General features: G+C 44.1%; 1 protein-coding gene across 11 annotated transcripts in view; it reads left to right on the top strand.

The window, feature by feature from the left end:
* RBM33 (RNA binding motif protein 33) overlaps nucleotides 1-17,805 on the top strand; it is a 132,131-nt gene that overhangs the window by 18,301 nt on the left and 96,025 nt on the right. For all 11 annotated transcript variants that reach the window (XM_032305471.1, XM_032305470.1, XM_032305478.1 and 8 more), the window contains exons 2-3: nucleotides 2,207-2,285; nucleotides 15,851-15,899. In XM_032305471.1, coding sequence (XP_032161362.1) covers nucleotides 2,207-2,285; nucleotides 15,851-15,899 — 128 coding nt within the window. The remainder of the gene's footprint in view (nucleotides 1-2,206; nucleotides 2,286-15,850; nucleotides 15,900-17,805) is intronic.

Genomic DNA, 17,805 nt, shown 5'->3' with positions numbered 1-17,805 from the left:
GAAAAATGTAAAGATAACGAAAATGTTATAAAAGTATCTTTAATATTTAGTAAAGCAGTTTTTTTCCCTTTCATGTAAGTTTAGTAAAAATTTTGAAAAACTTAATTTGTAAGGAAAATATCTTACTAAAATTTATGATTTTTTTTTTTTAAAAGTCCAGTCTGTTAGTGGTATTTCATGCCTAATAATGTTCAGTAGCTTTCAATAGCCTACTTAGATTTTTTTAAACTTTTTTGGGGGGTGGGGTGGGGAGAGCATGCCTGTGTGTGCAAGCGCACACCATTGGGGGGGCAGAGGGGGAGTGAGAGTTTTAAGCAGGCTCTGTGCCCAGGCTGGAGCCAGATACAGGGCTCCATCTCACGACCCTGAGATCATGCCCTGAGGTGAAACCAAGAGTCAGACGCTCAACCGACTGAGCCCCCCAGGTGTCCCAGCATTTGTAATAGCTGTATATGGAATTTCTGTATTGCATTTATTCATTTCGGTACTGTGTACTTGACAGTGGCACATGATGAGGTAGGTCCCCCTGAGCCCCTCCCCTGCATCAGGGGCTTGGGATGGAAACTGTGTGGAGGGCAGGAGAGTCTCAGCGTGTTGGGGGATGAGTTGGGCAAGGACTCCAGCAGGGCCTCTCTCTTCCTCTTGTGGCCCTGCTAGGGCTAGTGGTCCAGGGGGCTCTTCTTCCTTGGAGGCTATGTAGACCGTAAGGTCCACTGCTCAGTTGCTCTGGTCAAATTCACTGTTGTACTAGGAATGGAGCATGACAAAGTGGTCATTGAGAACAGTGCCAGCCCCGGCACTGAATGTGGAAGAGTGGACGCCACTGTTAGAGCTGCAGGAGACAACCTGGTCTTCAGTGGAGCCCAGGGTGCCCTTGAGGGGACGGGCTCTCCAGTGCCTGCTTCACCACCTTCTTGATGTCGTCATATCTGGCAGCTTTCTGCAGGCGGTGGTTCAGATCCACGGCTGACACACTGCGGGAGGAGACATGCAGGGGCGTGCCAGGGAGCTGCTCCCTCAGCTAGCTCAGGGAGGACCTTGGCTGCAGCTTTGGTGGTGCCGGAGGAAGCACGGATGATGCTCTCTGCTCTGGGCAGCCCCTCGGCCATTACACCACAGCCTCCCAGAGGGGCCATCCACGGTCACAGATGGTCTTGACCCGAGTGGCCAGGCAGCTGGTGGCACAGGAGGCGTTGCTGACAGTCTTGAGGGAGTCGTTGTACTTCTCATGATTCGTGTCCATCACAAACACGGGGGCTTCCGCGAAGGAGGTAGAGATGAGCCTCTCGGCACTATTCTTCAGGTGAGCGCCAGCCTTCTCCGTGTCCCCAGAGGACTTGAGAACCTACCCAGCTCCAGCATCAGCCCATCTGATGTTGTGGGAACTTGTTTCTGGAAGATGGAGATGGGCTTTCCACTGAACACAGGTTTCTTGTTCTCAGCCTTGATCGTGCCATTGACTATGCCACGGGCGGCCTCCTCCTGGAACACGCAGACCTTCACTGTTGTGTCTCGGGTGTGAGCGGCACTGCGCAGAAGTGGCCGTCTGTCAAGTAGGAAGGAGCAGAGAGCCAAAACTTTAACATTTTAAAATGTTACGTCAGGAATCCTTATAAGAAAAACGTTGTTTCAGTACAGATCTTCCTCATCTTACCGAGTTATATCCTGATAAGCTTGCCGTAACTTGAAAATGCTGTAATTCAAACATGTGTGGACCTAACCTGCTTAACATTATATTATAGTTCAGCCTGGCTTCTTTAGGGCAAAATCATGTAATGTAACACAAAGCCTGTTTTATAGTAAAGTGTTAGCTGTGTTTTGTAACGTATTGAATATATTGTGCTGGTATGAATGGTGTGAATATATTGTACTGAAAGTGACAAACAGACTGGTCGTGTGGGTACCGATAGTTGTTCGTGTATTGGTTGTTTACCCTCATGATCCCCTGCCTGCTGAGAGCTGCGGCTGTTGCTGCTCCCTGCCCAGCATTATGAGAAAGAACAGTACTGCACATGGCCGGCCTGGGGAAAAGACCCACATTGGTCATTTGAAATATGGTTTTCACTGAATGCATGTTGCTTTTGCAGCATTGCAAAGTTGAAAATCATAAGTTAAACCATTGTTAAGTCAGGGGCCATCAATGTTAGAACATCTGTGTCTGTTTTAATTTAATAAGACTGACTTACAGCCAATCTCTCTTTCACAGATGATGACTTTGACCAGTTTGATAAGCCTGGCGCAGAGCGATCTTGGAGAAGAAGAGCCGCCGACGAGGACTGGGACAGGTACGGAATGACTGGTTCTTGTAGTTCGTGCCGATTCCTGTCATTCTGCCTCTTGGCGCTCAGAGATTTTTCTTTTTTTTAAATTAAGATTTTATGTTTAAGTAACCTCCACACCCAGTGTGGGGCTCAAACTCAAAACCCGAAGATCGGGTGTTGCTGCTCCACACACTGAGCCAGCCAGGCGTCCCGGCTCCACAGAGATCTTTCCCGAGGACGGTATATTGGCTCTCTGATGCTCTTTTCCAAGTGGGCCTGTCCCTGCTGCGCTGATGTGAGTGCAGGGGCAGGTCTTCCAGGTCGGAAGGTGAGGCCTTTCTGGTAGGCTCCAGTTCCAGGCCTGTATTGTCTGGAGGGCCCTGTTGTCCCTTCTGTCTCTGTGTTTTTATGCAGTGGTGATACTGATTTGGTGGGTCCCCAGAGCTGTCATTGCTGGAGTTCTTTTGTTCTGTGGCCCACCTGATATTTGGCTGGACTTTAGAATTTTTCCCAGTTTTGTATGTGTATAATAGTCTCTCACTATAATTTAAATTTTTATTTCTCTGATTACTAGTGAACATGGAAATGTCTTTAGGAATACACACGCATGCAGTAAAGGGCTAAAACATTCACAGTAGTGAAAAATGTCAGTTCTGTAGAGTGATTACTGCTGGTGAGGCGCTCTAGTAGGAGTTAGAGGGATGTGTACTGGCAGAAGTACGTGGGACACAGTCCAGGTGGCGGGGTTCTCAATGAGGATTATTTTCTACACTTTTGTTTAAGATTTATTTATTTTAGAGAGCTCGGGGGAGGGGCAGAGGAAGAAGGAGAGAGAGAATCTTCAGCAGACTCCATGCTCAGGGCAGGCCCCACACAGGGCTTGACCTCATGACCCTGAGATCACGACCTTAGCGGAAGGCAAGAATTGGACACTTAACCGACTGCACCACCCAGGCACTCCTACATATTTCTTAAGATTTTAAATACTTTGTTGAAAATGTAAAAATTTACCTTGTAGTTGCAGTCGGAAAATTTAATAATAGAGGTAAATAGTTCTGAATAAAGAACAGTGACCTTCTGCAGTTAAAAAGAAAATTACCTCATTGCCGTTTGAAAACTGAGATGCCCCAGGAGTTTTACCGAATCCTCTGCATTGGGAGGAGAGGAACAAGGTGGTGGAGGGGTGGGTGATCCAAATTCCGTCCGGTCCCAGGAATTCAGCGAGTTATCCAACCATTCTGAACACCTACAGACTCAGCAGGAGATAGAAGAAAAGAATAGCAGCAATTCTATGAACAGAAAAGCGACCACTTTGTGGAAGGTAGGAGGTGCTGAGAAGTGAATCCCAAATGCTATACGGAAGATAGACTGCTGGGGGAGGGAACCCCCATCAGCCAGCGCCCAGCAAGCAGGGGAGCAGTGGAGCGCTTGGAGATTTTAGAAGTCTGCTCCGGTGAGGGACGTTGCTCCAGTGGCTAAGCGGGGGGTGGAACCCTTGCTGGGACAGTGTGGTCTCAGGTCTGTCGGGGTCACAGAAAGACCGGAGTGCCTAAGTGTGGCAGAGCTCCCAAGGCTGCAGAAGATGGAGCTGAGGAGGGGCCTCTCAGCTCGGGGTTACCTTAAACCATGATCCGAGGCGCAGTCGGGCCACTGCTCTTTGAGCACGGACCTGACAAGCAGCAGATCTGGGGAGACTCCCCTTTGTCCCCCGGAGGGAGCGGTACAGGGGTGCAATGCAGGAATCTGCTGGGTTTGGAGACTCCAAACGGGGTCGTGCGCCAGAGATAGAAACGCTCAGTCACAGGAAGGGTGAGCACAGAGTGTGGCCGGAGACCAGGGAGATGGGAGTGATTGACTGCTTTTCGCTGAGGGCTCCCTGAGGAGTGGGGCCCTGAGTTCTCAGCTCCTTCGTGGCTGGAGATTGGGAGGCCACCATGTTCATTACTGCCCTCGAAAGCTGTACAGAAAGCTTGCAGAGAACAAAAGCTACCGAAAGTGAACCCGAGCAGATGACTCAGTCTGGCCCCGGCAGGGGTGGTGCAGTTCCCCCTCATGCAAAGATATTTGAGAATCAGTGCAGTCGGCCTCTCCCCCAGAAGATCAGCAAGAACATCCAGCCAAGGCCGAGTTTACTGATCAATGAGGACTGCACAATTGCGGTGCTCGGGGAATACAGTGCATGGAACTCACGGCTTTTCCCCCATGATTCTTTAGTCTTTCAAAGTTAATTTTTAAAATTTTCTTTATTTTTTTTCTTTTTCTACTTTTTTTTTGAAATTTTCTTCTTTCCTTTTTCAACTGACATCTTACAATTCCTTTTTTTATTTTTTTTTTAAATCAGTATAGCTTTTATTGCATCTTTAAAATATCACAAATAAGTCTGAAAAATCATCCGGCTTCTTGCTGTTTCTGCAGATGAACAACTCAGATCTTATTCATCAGCCTGCTGAACTGTTCCTTTTTCAGAAACATAGATACCATCCAAAAATTTTCTGATATCCTTGTTTTTAACAGTTGTGACTTGCTGAATCAAAGCAGTTGAGTTCGATACAAGTTCAGTGTCATTTCCTTTACAATTCCTTTTTAAAAATCTTTTTAAATTTTCTTTTTTACAGTCATACTCTATCCCTTCATTGTATTTGACCTTGTTTTTCATGTAATATAAGTTTTTCTTTCTTTAAATTTGTGGGATGCAGTTTCTTCTAATGATCAAAATACAACCAAAATCTAGTGTGTGCCTCTGTTCTATTCACCAGCCTGTTCATATTCTCCCCCCCCCTTCCTTTTGCCCCAGTTTTGGGTCTCTTCTAATTTGTTCAGTGTATATTTTTCTGGGGTCGTTGTTACCCTTTGAGCATTTTGTTCTCTCATTCATCTGTTTTCTGGACAAAATGGAAAAACTCATTCAAAGAACAAGATGTAGTACTGACTGCCAGGGCCCTAATCAATATGGGCATTAGTAAGATGTCAGAAGTAGAGCTCAGAATGATCATCATAAACATACTAGCTGGGCCTGAGAAAAGCATAGAAGATACTAGAACCCTTTCTGGAGAAATAAAAGAACTAAAATCTAACCAAGTTGAAATCAAAAAGGTTATTAATGGGGTGCAATCAAAAATTGGAGGCTCTAACTGCTAGGGTAAATGAGGTAGAAGACAGAATTAGTGATATAGAAGACCAAATGATGGAGAGTTAGGAAACTGAGAAAAAAAGAGATAAACTACCAGTAGATCATGAGGGGAGAATCGAAGGGATAAGGGATACTATAAGATGAAACAAGAGTAGAATAATTGGGATCCCAAAAGAAGAAGAAAGAGAGGGACAGAAGGTATATTGGAGCAAATTATAGCAGAGAACTTCCCTAATTTGAGGAAGGAAACAGGCATCAAAATCCACGACGCACAGAGAACATTCACCCCCCCCCCCCAAATTAGTAAAAATAGGTCAACACCCTGTTATCTAATAGTAATAGTAGAGCTTACAGGTCTCAGAGAAAAAGAGAAAATCCTGAAAGCAGCTCCAGACAAGAGGCCTGTAACCTGCAACGGTAGAAATATCTATTAGATTGGCAACAGAACTATCCAGAGATCTGGCAAGCCAGAAAGGACTGGCATGATACATTCAGAGCACTAACTGAGAAATATATGCAGCTAAGAATACCATATCCAGCTAGGCTGTCATTGAAGATAGAAGGAGAGGGAAAAAATTTCCAGGAGAAGCAAAAACTAAAAGAATTTGCGAACATTAAGCCAGCCCTACAGGAAATAATTGAAAGGAGTCTATTAAGCAAAGAGGGAGCCTAAAACTACCATAGACCAGAAAGGAACAAACTCGGTACACAGTAATAGTCACCTTACAGGCAATACAATGTCAGTAAATTTGTGTCTTTCAATAGTTACCCTGAATGGAAATGGGCTAAATGCCCCAATCAAATGACACAGAGTATCAGATTGGATAAAAAAAAAACAAGTCCCATCGATACGCTGTTTCCAAGAGACTCATTTTAGACCCAAAGACACCTCCAGATTTAAAGTGAGGGGTTGGAAAACCATTTACCATGCTAGTGAACATCAAAAGAAAGTTGGGGTGGCAATCCTCCTATCAGAAAAATTAGATTTTAAACCAAAGACCATAGTAATAGATGAGGAAGGACACTATATCATACTTAGAGGGTCTTATCTAACAAGATCTAACAGTTTTAAATATCTATGCCCCTAACATGGGGGGCAGCCAATTATATAAGCCAGTTAATAACAAAATCAAAGAAACACATTGACAGTACTACAGTAACAGTAGGGGACTTTAACACACCCCTCACCAAAATGGGCAGATCATTTAAGCAAAAGATCAACAAGGAATAAAGGCTTTAAATGACACACTGGACCAGGTGGACATTACAGATATATTCAGAACATTGTTCCCAAAGCAGCGTAATACACATTCTTCTCTAGTGCACCTGGAACATTCTCCAGAATAGATCACATCCTGGGTCACAAATTAGGTCTTGGCCAGTACCAAAAGATTGGGATTATTCCCTGCATATTTTCAGACCACAATGCTCTGAAGCTGGAACTCAGTCACAAGAGAAAAATGGGAAAGAACTCAAGTACATGGAGGCCAAAGAACATCCTACTGAAGAATGTATGGGTCAACCAGGAAATCAAAGAAGAATTAAAATATTTGTGGAAACAAATGAAAATGAAAACACAACTGTTCAAAATTTTGGGGGTACAGCAAAGGTGGTCTAGAGATAGCAATACAGGCCTTTCTCAAGAAACAAGAAAGGTCTCAAGTACACAACCTAACCCTACACCTAAAGGAGCTGGAGACAGAACAGCAAAGAAAGCCTAAACCCAGCAGGAGAAGAGGAATAACGATCAGAGCAGAAATCAGTGAAATAGAAAACCAAAAGATAAGTAGAACAAATAAACTAGTAGGAGCTGGTTCTTTAAAAGAACTAATAATAATAATAATTAGTAACGAGTCTGGCCAGACTTGTTAAAGAGAAAAGAGAAAGGACCCAAATTAATAAAATCATGAATGAAAGAGGAGCGATCACAGCCAACACCAAAGAAATACAAAGAATTATAAGAACATATTATGAGCAACTATACGCCAGCAAATTTGACAATCTGGAAGAAATGGATGCATTCCTAGAGACACATAAACTACCAAAACTGAATCAGGAAGAAGTAGAAAACCCGAACAGACCCATAACCAGTAAGGAAATCGAAGCAGTCATCAAAAATCGCCCAACAAACAAGTGCATTCCCAGGGGAATTCTGCCAAACATTTAAAGAAGTATTAACACTTACTCTCCTAAAACTGTTCCAAAAATGTAGAAATGGAAGGAAAACTTCCAAACTCATTTTATGAGGCCAGAATTACGTTGATCCCAAATCCAGACAAAGACCCCACTAAAAAGTGTTACAGACCAATATCCCTGATGATTATAGATGCAGAAATTCTCACTACTAGCCATTGGGATCCAACAGTACATTAAAAGGATTATTTACCATGGCCAAGTGGGATTTTTTCCTGGGCTGAAGATTGGTTTAGCATTTGCAAATCAGTGTATTTACAATAACATTAATAAAAGAAAGAACGATATGATACACTCAATAGATGCAGAAAAGCATATGACAAAGTACAGCATCCTTTCTTGATCAAAACTCTTCACAGTGTAGGGATAGAGGATACAAACCATAATATCATCAAAGCCATCTATGAAAAACCCACAGCGAATATCATTCTCAGTGGGGAAGAACTGAGTGTGCTTTTCCCCCTAAGGTCAGGAACACAGCAGGGCTGTCCACTATCACCACTGCCGTGCAACATAGTACTAGAAGTCTCAGCAGTCAGACAACAAAAAGAAACAGGGCATCCAGATCGGCAAAGAAGTCAAACTCGCACTTTTCCCTGATGATATGATACTTTATGTGGAAAACCCAAAACTACTAAAACTCATTAAGGAATTCAATAAGGTGTCAGGATATAAAGTGAATGCACAGAAATCAGTTGCATTTCTATACACCAGCAACAAGACAGAGGAAAAAGAAATTTAAGGAGTCAATCCCATTTACAGTTGTACCCAAAAGCATAAGATACCTAGGAATAAACCTACCCATAGAGGCAAAGAATCTGTACTAAGAAAACTATAGAGTACTCATGAAAGAAATTGAGGAAGACCCCCCAAAAGAGGGGAAAAGCTCCATGCTCATGGATTGGAAGAACAAATATTGTGAAAATGTCTATGCTACTTAGAGCGATCTATACATTTAATGCAATCCCTATCAAAATACCATCAACTTTTTTCAGTGAGATAGAACAGATAATCCTAAAATTTGTATGGAATGAGAAAAGGCGCTGAATAACCAGAGGAATGTTGAAAAAGAAAACCAAAGCTGGTGGCATCACAATTCTGAACTTCAAGCTCTGTTACAAAGCTGTGATCATCAAGACAGTATGGTAGTGGCACAGAAATGGACACATAGATCAGTGTAACAGAATAGAGAGCCCAGAAATGGATCCTCAACTCTATGGCCAACGAATCTTTGACAAAGCTTGAATGTCCAGTGGATAAAACACAGTCTCTTCAACAAATGGTACTGGAAAAATTGGACAGCCATGTGCAGAAGAATGAAACCGAACCATTTCCTTATACCACAGACACAAATAGACTCAAAATGGATAGAAGACCTCAGTGTGAGACACGAATCCATCAAAATTCTTGAGGAGAACAGAGGCAGCAACCTCTTCAGTCTTGGTCGCAGCAACTTCTTCCTAGACACATCTCCAAAGGCAAGGGGGAGAAGGCAAAAATGAACTGTTGGGACTTCATCAAGATAAAATGATTTTGCACAGCAAAGGAAACAGTCAACAAAACCAGAGACAACCAATGGAATGAGAAGATATTTCCAAATGACATATCTAAGGCTAGTATCCAAAATCTGTAAAAAACTTAATCAAACTCAATACCCACAGAATAATTCAGTCAAGAAATGGGCAGGAGACATGAATAGACATTTATTCAAAGAAGACATCCAAGTGGCCAACAGACCCATGAAAAAGTGGTCAATATCACTTGGCATCAGGGAAATACAAATCAAAACCTCAGTGAGATACACCCTCAACACCAGTCAGAATGGCTAAAATTAACCAGTCAGGAAACAACAGATGTTGGCGAGGATGAGGAGAAAGAGGAGCCTTCCTACACTGTTGGTGGGAATGCAAGCTGCTGTAGCCATTCTGGAAAACAGTATGGAGGTTCCTCAAAAAGTTGAAAATAGAACTACCCAAGGGCCCAGCAATGGCACTTCTGGGTATTTACTCCAAAGATACAATTGTCGTGATTCAGAGGGGCACATGCACCCCAATGTTCATAGCAGTAGTGTCCCCAGGAGCGAAACTATGGAAAGAACCCAGATGTCCATCGACAGATGAATGGATGAAGAAGTGGTATATAGATACATCATGGAACACTACTGTCAAAAAAGTAGAATCTTGTCATTTGCAACAACATGGATGGAACTGGAGGTTATCATGCTAAGCAAAGTAAGTCAGAGAAAAACAGTTATATGATAATACTGATAAGCGGAATTTGAGAAACAAGACAGAAGATCATAGAGGAAGGGAGGGAAAAATGAAACAAGACGAAGCCAGTGAGGGAGACAAACCATAGGAGACTTTTAACCGCAGGCAACTAACTGAGCATTGCTGGAGTGGAGGGCCTTGGGGGGGATGAGAGGGTGCTGGGTGATGGACATCGCGGGGGCGGGGGCTGGGTATGTCATGTGGTGAGTGCTATGAATTGTATCAGACTGGTGAACCACAACCCTGTACTCCTGAAACAAATAATACATTGTATGTTAATAGAAAAAGGAATGCCATTAAAAAAAGAATACTTGGGGCACCTGGGTGGCTCAGTGGGTTAAGCCTCTGCCTTCAGCTCAGGCCATGATCTCAGGGTCCTGGGATCGAGCCCTGCATCGGGCTCTCTGCTCAGCGGGGAGCCTGCTTCCCCTTCTCTCTCTGCCTGCCTCTCTGCCTATTTGTGATCTCTCTCTCTCTCTCTGTCATATAAATAAATAAAATACTTAAAAAAAAAGAATACATTAAAAACTATATGCATTAAAAACTTAGCGCCTACATGACGTGGTTATTCTTCAGTGGCTTGAAGGCAGTCTGTAAGGAATCACTTAAAGCGCACAACAAAATCTCCTACATAAGAGAAATGGCCCTACTGCAAGTACTGATGAGTAATTTTGTTTCGGAGACTTTGATGGGGAGCTGAATAAAAAATATATTTTAGTAGTCATTCACCATTTGAATTTTCTCTTCTGTCAATTGTCTATTTGTATCTACGTGTATTTTTCTTTTTCTTTTTTTTTAAAAGATTTTTTTTTTATTTATTTGACAGAGAGAGAGAGGGATGACAAGTAGGCAGAGAGGCAGGCAGAGAGACAGAGGGGGAAGCAGGCTCCCTGCTTCCGAGCAGAGAGCCCGATGCGGGACTTGATCCCAGGACCCTGAGATCATGACCTGATCTGAAGGCAGAGGCTTAACCCACTGAGCCACTCAGGCGCCCCTACGTGTATTTTTCTTATGGTTGTTTGTCTTTTCCTCATTGGTCTTAGGGGCTCTTCATACTTTCTGCGGTGTATACTTTTGTACTTGGAGAGCTCTCCTCCCAGTCTGTGCCGTGTGTCCTTGAAACAGTAGCCTTGAGGTGGATTTTTTAAAAATAATACAATCAAATGTATGATCTTTCCCTGTGTGGCATTTATTATTTTTTAATTAAAGTATGAACAAACACAGTGTACTCTGGAATCATTTTCAGACTTGGAGGAAAGTTTCAGGAGTGACACAAACATTCTCATGGGCCCCCAGAGTCCCAATTGCCTCCCGCCTCGTCCGTTGTCCTCTGTGTCCTCTGCACACCTGCTCGCCAGTGTCCCCTGCCCCGCCCCTGCACAGTGGTCTGAGGGCATCGGGCCATGTGCTTCCCGTGTGCCGCAGTATGTAGTGTTTCTGGTGTGCTTCCCAAGAACAGGGGCATTCACTTACTTAGCCACAATTGTGAAGTTAACAAACACAGAATTGTGTTTTTTAGTGTACAGTGGTTATTCAAGTTTTGACGGTTTTCCTAAAAGCGTGCTATAGCCAAAAATGAGTTTCTTTTTTCCTGGTTCACGTTTCAGTTCGGGATCATGGAGTGCGTTTTGTTCATCTGGAAGAATTATGTATCCTTGTCTGTTATGACTTTGACATTTTTGAAGAGGACAGGCTCAGCACGGATTTGCAGGTGTCTCTGCAGAACTAGATCTCAGTTGTGTATTTGGTCAGGACTCTTGTCGCCAAGGCTGTGGCCTTCCCGAGGGCATCACTTACAGAGGCGTGTGGTGAAGGTGCTTTCCACTATCTGTCCTTATGAAATTCATCCCTACCCTGTGTTCTGGGATGTTTTGTATGTTCCTGTGAAAATTGTGAAGTGTTTTTATTTATTTTTTATAGTTAAGATACATAATTTGCCTGAACTTGATTAAATTGATTGATTTTCAACTTACTGAGAATTTCAAGAAAATGTGAAAATAGAATAGTACAGTGTAGCATCATTCAGCTTCAACATTTATTGGTACAAAGTCAGTCTTGTTTTATCTGTAATTTGCAACGCTCCTCATATCAGACATAAGTTCATCTGAAAATATTTCAGATTGTGTCTCTAAAAAATAAAGGCTTTACAAAGACAACCATAATACAGTTATATTTTGAAGAACTCCCTGAATGTCAGTGTTTTATTACTGCTGGTCTCATGTAAGTATCAGTGTGTCGCATGCACAGCACGGCGTGGGGTGGGTCTTGTGTGCTCTGTGCCGCCTGTGCGGTCCACAGCAGATCCTCGGTGGCATCTGACAGGTCGGTTTTCCAACCGTTGTTTCATCTGTAGGTTTTCTTGCATCTGTATTTTAGTTCTCTGCAACTTTTTGAAGAAACAAAGTGGTTTGTCTTGTGGAGTTTCTGCTTCTGCTGGTTGTGTCCCCTGGAGTGTTAGTGGGTTCTTTTTGTTTCCTGCGTTTTCTGAGAGTTAGCAGGTCTAGAAGTTGATGGGAGTAGGTTGGAAAATGGGCAGGAGGAGGGGTGACCCGAGTGACCTTCTGCAGGCTGCTGGGCTCCTTTGAAGTACCAGGCTTGATTCCTTACTTCGGTGCACCAGTTTTCAAAGTAGTGGCTCAGTTCCTTAGTCGCCTCCTAAGGGGAGTCCTGTTCTTGAATCCTTTCGAACTAACGGATTTAAATACTACACGTGTATTTTGATGCATCGCGGTTGTTATTTTTACTAGTATTTGAACCGCTCTCCTGTCTGGTCAGTGGGATTTGCAGTTGTCAAGAAGTGATTTGGCTTCCTGCGCTGGTGGAAACTGGGCTTGGTGGTGAGGTGAGGCCGACTCCGGTTTTTCTTGTCCTTCCTGGTGTGAACGGCCGCTGTCCCGGCGCTGCTCACCAGCACGTGCTTCCTCTCTCCATACACCTTCAGTGCGCGTTTGCTTGTGGAGGTGCTGTATCATGTGTTCTTCTATATTTTAAAAGCATTAAACAGCCCCTTCCATATACTGGATGATCGAGGGAGAAATTTGAACGCGGAGAAGAGGGAGTCAGAAATTGTTCTGACAGCGCTTGCCGCGATGGTGCATCAGTGGCGCATCTGGAAGAGGCTGGCGCCATTGTTGCACCGACACCTGAAGTTCTTACGCTTTTCTGAAGGATGTGCTTGTGTCAGTGTATGTCTGGAGAGAGCTGGCCTGCGCGGGGCTCTGGCCGAAGTCCTGGGATGACGGGGCTGGCGCAGGGCAGGGTCGGGGAAGCAGGGAGAGTTGGTGCGGTGGGCGGAGCAGCGGGCCTGGGGGAAAGAAGGGGCGTCCTAGAGCCCAGTGGGCGTCGCAGTGGTGGCAGTGGTGGGACTGGACTGTGCAGGTAGGGGGAGGGGCAGTCTCTCTCCTGTTGCGTCATCCCATGGGCCAAGGCCGTCCAGAAGCAAAGTCCAGGAGAGCCTGCTCGAGTCTTCCCAGAGAAAGCTTCCAGGGAACCGGAGCAGGCCGCGAGCGGGGGAGGGTGGCCCGGACTGCGCACAGGGTCTCTTGTCACTCACACTTGTGGTTTTGACAAGCTGCAGCCCCGAGGCTGAGCACAACACACTTGCTTCCTGAAAGGGTCCGCCCGGGCACCCCCTGTTTGCTAGTCAGCGTGAAGTTGCTGTCAGAGAGCTGGCTGTCCTGAATCCTGAAGGACGGCTGCCAGGCGGTGGTTCTCACTCACGTAGTGAGGCGGGCGAGGGCCTGAGGGGGTCTCGCAGCTGAGTCCGGGAGGCCCCTCAGTGGTGCCGCGCTGCGCCGCTTTCCTCGCACACCTCGGCCGCCCTGACCGCGGGCCTGGTCGGGCTGGTCACTCCCACAAGTCCCTTGTTGGTTTTGGGGACAGTTGGTGTGATTTTGGTAGTGCTTTATATTTTATCACTTTCTTTCCTTTTGCACACATCTTTTGTAAGGGTCCAGCAGGTGAGGACAGTAGGGACGTCCGTTCGCTCTCTGTGTGGGGTTTGGGCGTAGTAGTTAGGGTTTGGACCTGGAGCTAGAGCCACTCAAGGTTCACCTTTTGACTTTGCCGCTTCCTCGCTTGGGGACCTTGAGCCAAGTATTTAACATCTCAGTGTCTTTGTTTTCACATTTTGAAAAATGGGAGATAATGTCAATATGGGATTGTCACGCCAACAAAAAAGCTGATACACGTGAAGCACTTAGAGTGGTCCTGGCACATGATGTGCTCAGTGGGTGTGCACGATTTCGAGCTGCAGTTTATGTCTCTTGTGGGTGTGTGGCCCTAACCCTCCTGTCTCCTGTCCTGCCGTTGGCTTTGGTAGTCGCGGAAGCAGCTGTTCTCAATCTCCGTCTACTCCATTCACTTAGAACCGTTAGCGATCCTTTATCTTCTTTTTAAAAATGCTTTTGTTTCGGAAAAATAAGTGGTCATCAAAGACTGATTTCTTACTTCTGTATACATCCCTTGTTAGCAAACAGTAGAGAAGTGTCTAGATTTTTGCTTGTATATTTACCAAGGCCTTTTTGTATTCTGGTTTTAAGAGTTGTCCGTATCCCCTGGGCGGATGCTGTTGCCTTTCATTTTCAGTTATTTTGATGGCCTGGCGTGGGTGCTTGTCTTCAAAGAGAGTGTCTCTGGTCATCTAGAATCCGTTCTCAAATGGGGTTCCTGTGAGTATGGTGACTAGATCCTTTATCCCTCACTCACAGAAGATGATTTTAACACTGAAGATGCAGCCATTGTACCTGGAAGTGATTAAGGGGATTATTGGAAATGCTGGAGGAAGTGCGCGTTATTCTCTGCCAGTCGTCGTCTTATTCATACCGGTGTGTGGAAGATTTTCCCCATGGGTAACTTCGTGTCCTCGGTCTGTCCCTGCTGCGTGACTTCGGACAGTTATTTAATCTCTTATCCTTGTTTTCTTTATAAAATGAAGGTAACAGATCTATAGAGAGTAACAAGTTAACAAGAAGGTGTTCAGTGCAGGAATGAAAAGATGTGTTGTTATTTCCGGTTCTAAAAGGCAGTGTGTAGAAACAGGCATTTGTGTTCCAAGTCCAGGAGGCATTCCTGTGTATTCTGGTATTCTGCAGAGTAGCATACTATGAGTGCACATGGTCTTTGGATGAAGTTGTGCCCCAAACCTACAGAAATTTGTAACCAGAGTGCTTATAAAAAAAATTAATAGCCCTAATAAGAATCGTGGTACATTTGCACCTGGAAGCCTAGTCTGATTGTTTTCTCCTTCTAGATGTCCTTAAAAGGCATTTGTTCCTAAGACACTGGGTTCCCCAGCACTAAGAATATAATTCAGTAGTAGCCATCCTCATCAACTCCCCCCCCCCCCAATACATACAGTGGGGAATTTCTTTAGCTTTTTGATCTGGTAAGGGTTTCGAGTTTAATTGTGACATGATGTACCCCTGATCACTTCAGAACATAACCATGCTGACAAAGCAATTTCAGACTGCTGAAGGACTTGCCATGTTTTACAAAGATAATTCTGTTAGTCACGATGATTTACTTGTATGCTCTCATCAGCCTTGGTTTTTGGTGGTTTTTTTTTGTTTTTTTTTTTCTTCTTCATCTTTTCCAGTTTTGCCATTTGATGAGTGTCAGATGGTCTCTGGTTTTGGTTTTAATTTTCCTAGTTAATGACGGTGGATAGGTTTTTCAAGGCAGGAGAAAGCACCTATTGGAGTTCCTTCTTTGACTGATTACTGAACAGGTCCAAGAAATAGAGATCTCATATTACGTGAAAAACCGAGATCAGAAGTCTAGTGAGAGCCCTCTCCTCTAGGAGAGCCTCCCACACTTAAAAGACCACAGGTTCCCTATACGTTTGAAAATGTTCTCAGTATTAATAAAGAAAAAGGGAAGCATAGCAAACTAAGCAGGAAAGTACCCACACCCTGAAGTCCCGAGATTTCCCAGTGATCTGCAGACTTTCCAGCGTTGTAGGAATAATGCATTGGTCTTTTTTTCTTTCTCCCCAGCGAACTTGAAGATGACTTACTTGGAGAAGATTTGTTGTCTGGCAAAAAGGTAAGAAATCGAGGTCTTCCTGAAACCGGCCTCCAGCTGCTTCATTGTACTGAACATCCAGGAATACATCTCATGAGTGCGATGTGGTACTGACTGGAAGGTTGGGTGCAGATTACAGTGTTGGGAATTGAATCATCTTTTAAATACACAGAAAGGTTCCTTTCTGTTTAGTCTGTTTGTAACAGTAACTTCTTCTTCTTTTTTTTTTTTTAAAGATTTGTATCTGTTTATTTGATAGAGAGAGATCACAAGTAGGCAGAAGGCAAGCAGAGAGAGAGGGGGAAGCAGGCTCCCCGCTGAGCAGAGAGCCCGATGCGGGGCTCGATCCCAGGACCCTGAGATCATGACCTGAGCCGAAGGCAGAGGCTTACCCAGGCGCCCCGTAACAGTAACTTCTACCTCAAGTGGTCGGTCCTTTCATGCAAATATTTTTGCTCTCACTCAGTCGGAGGCACTCTAGGAGGTGTTGAGTTTGTGAAAGCAGCAACATAGAACCCCCACTCACTTGCCAGAAAACTAGCATTTGGAGACTAGTAGTTTGCATTCCTTTTTTGAAACTTTGGATAAGCTCAATGATAGCTGTACTCAAATGTGACACAAATGAGAATAAAAGTCTAAAACCTAATGCAGGTTTTTCTGAACCTTTTTGATCAAACAAAATTTCTCAGTAATTAACTCTGATACGTGTGTGTCTATATATAATGTATATGTATGTTTATGTTACTCTACCAATAGCATTATAAAACATACATTAAAAATAGAAACACAAATCCAGAGATTAAAGTGAAATAGTGAATTTTTATTTTATTTATTAAGTTTAAAAACATTTGCTATTCTTACTAAATATGGTAAGTTTTTTATGTTTAGTTTTTTAAAGTCTTAAGATTGTGGTCTTTTTTTAACTGTCCACAGTTACTGTGGGTGATAAGGTCTCATTTTTTGCCTGATTTATTAGCTCTGGTTATATTTTCCTTTTAATATCATAATAAAGCTAATGGAGATCTTTTAGTAGGAGAAGGACCAGTGTTGCCGTTTTCTTGTAACTTAGTCTGTTGCATTATTAGCTCTTTCACTAATACATGAATTTATAATAGGATACTTTTGAGGTCACTTTCCTTTCTCTGTCCTGTTTCTTACTGCATCCCTGGCCCCCAGTTGACCTGGCTTCAGCCTGCCTCAGCCTTTCCTCCTCTAAGGGGCTCTCATCACCTATAACTCTCAGTAAGAATTACTGGAGGGGCGCCTGGGTGGCTCAGTGGGTTAAAGCCTCTGCCTTCGGCTCAGGTCATGGTCTCAGGGTCCTGGGATCGAGCCCCGCATCGGGCTCTCTGATGGTCAAGGAGCCTGCTTCCTCCTCTCTCCCTGCCTGCCTCTCTGACTACTTGTGATCTGTGTCTGTCAAATAAATAAAATCTTTAAAAAAAGAAAAAATTAGTGGAGTTCCCTGTAGATCCACTTGGTCTCATGAGGAAATGTCAAAATGCTGAAAGTGGAAAACCTGTGAGATGGTCCCTTAGCCTTCCCTTGTTTGAGGGGCTCACTCTCTGGCCTCAGGGTGCCCTGCATGTTTCGTGTGATTTGGGTGCAGGGCTAGTCCTTCCAAGGTCACGGTCCTGGGAAAGTGCTTCTTTGAGACTCAGTGCTAATTACTTTGCACATCTTTGAAGTGCTGTCACTGAACTTGGGAGTTCACTGCCCTAATATGAACATGGTTTTCCCCTTTGTGATTCTTTAAGATACTTCAGTGAAGAATACCATTAGATGTTAAAATGTTTAAATGTGGTGAGATATTTTTACCTAAGTTGGATTTCTGTCCTCGGGTGAGCCTGGGGCAGCGTAGTTTTTCCCCATATCTCTGTCAGGGTGACCCACCAGCCCTAATAATTCCTTTTGGTGAACATTTGTC

This window comes from Mustela erminea, chromosome 11 (genome assembly GCF_009829155.1).
Source record: "Mustela erminea isolate mMusErm1 chromosome 11, mMusErm1.Pri, whole genome shotgun sequence".
NCBI classification, from domain to species: domain Eukaryota; kingdom Metazoa; phylum Chordata; class Mammalia; order Carnivora; family Mustelidae; genus Mustela; species Mustela erminea.
This window is presented reverse-complemented; position numbering and strand designations above follow the sequence as displayed.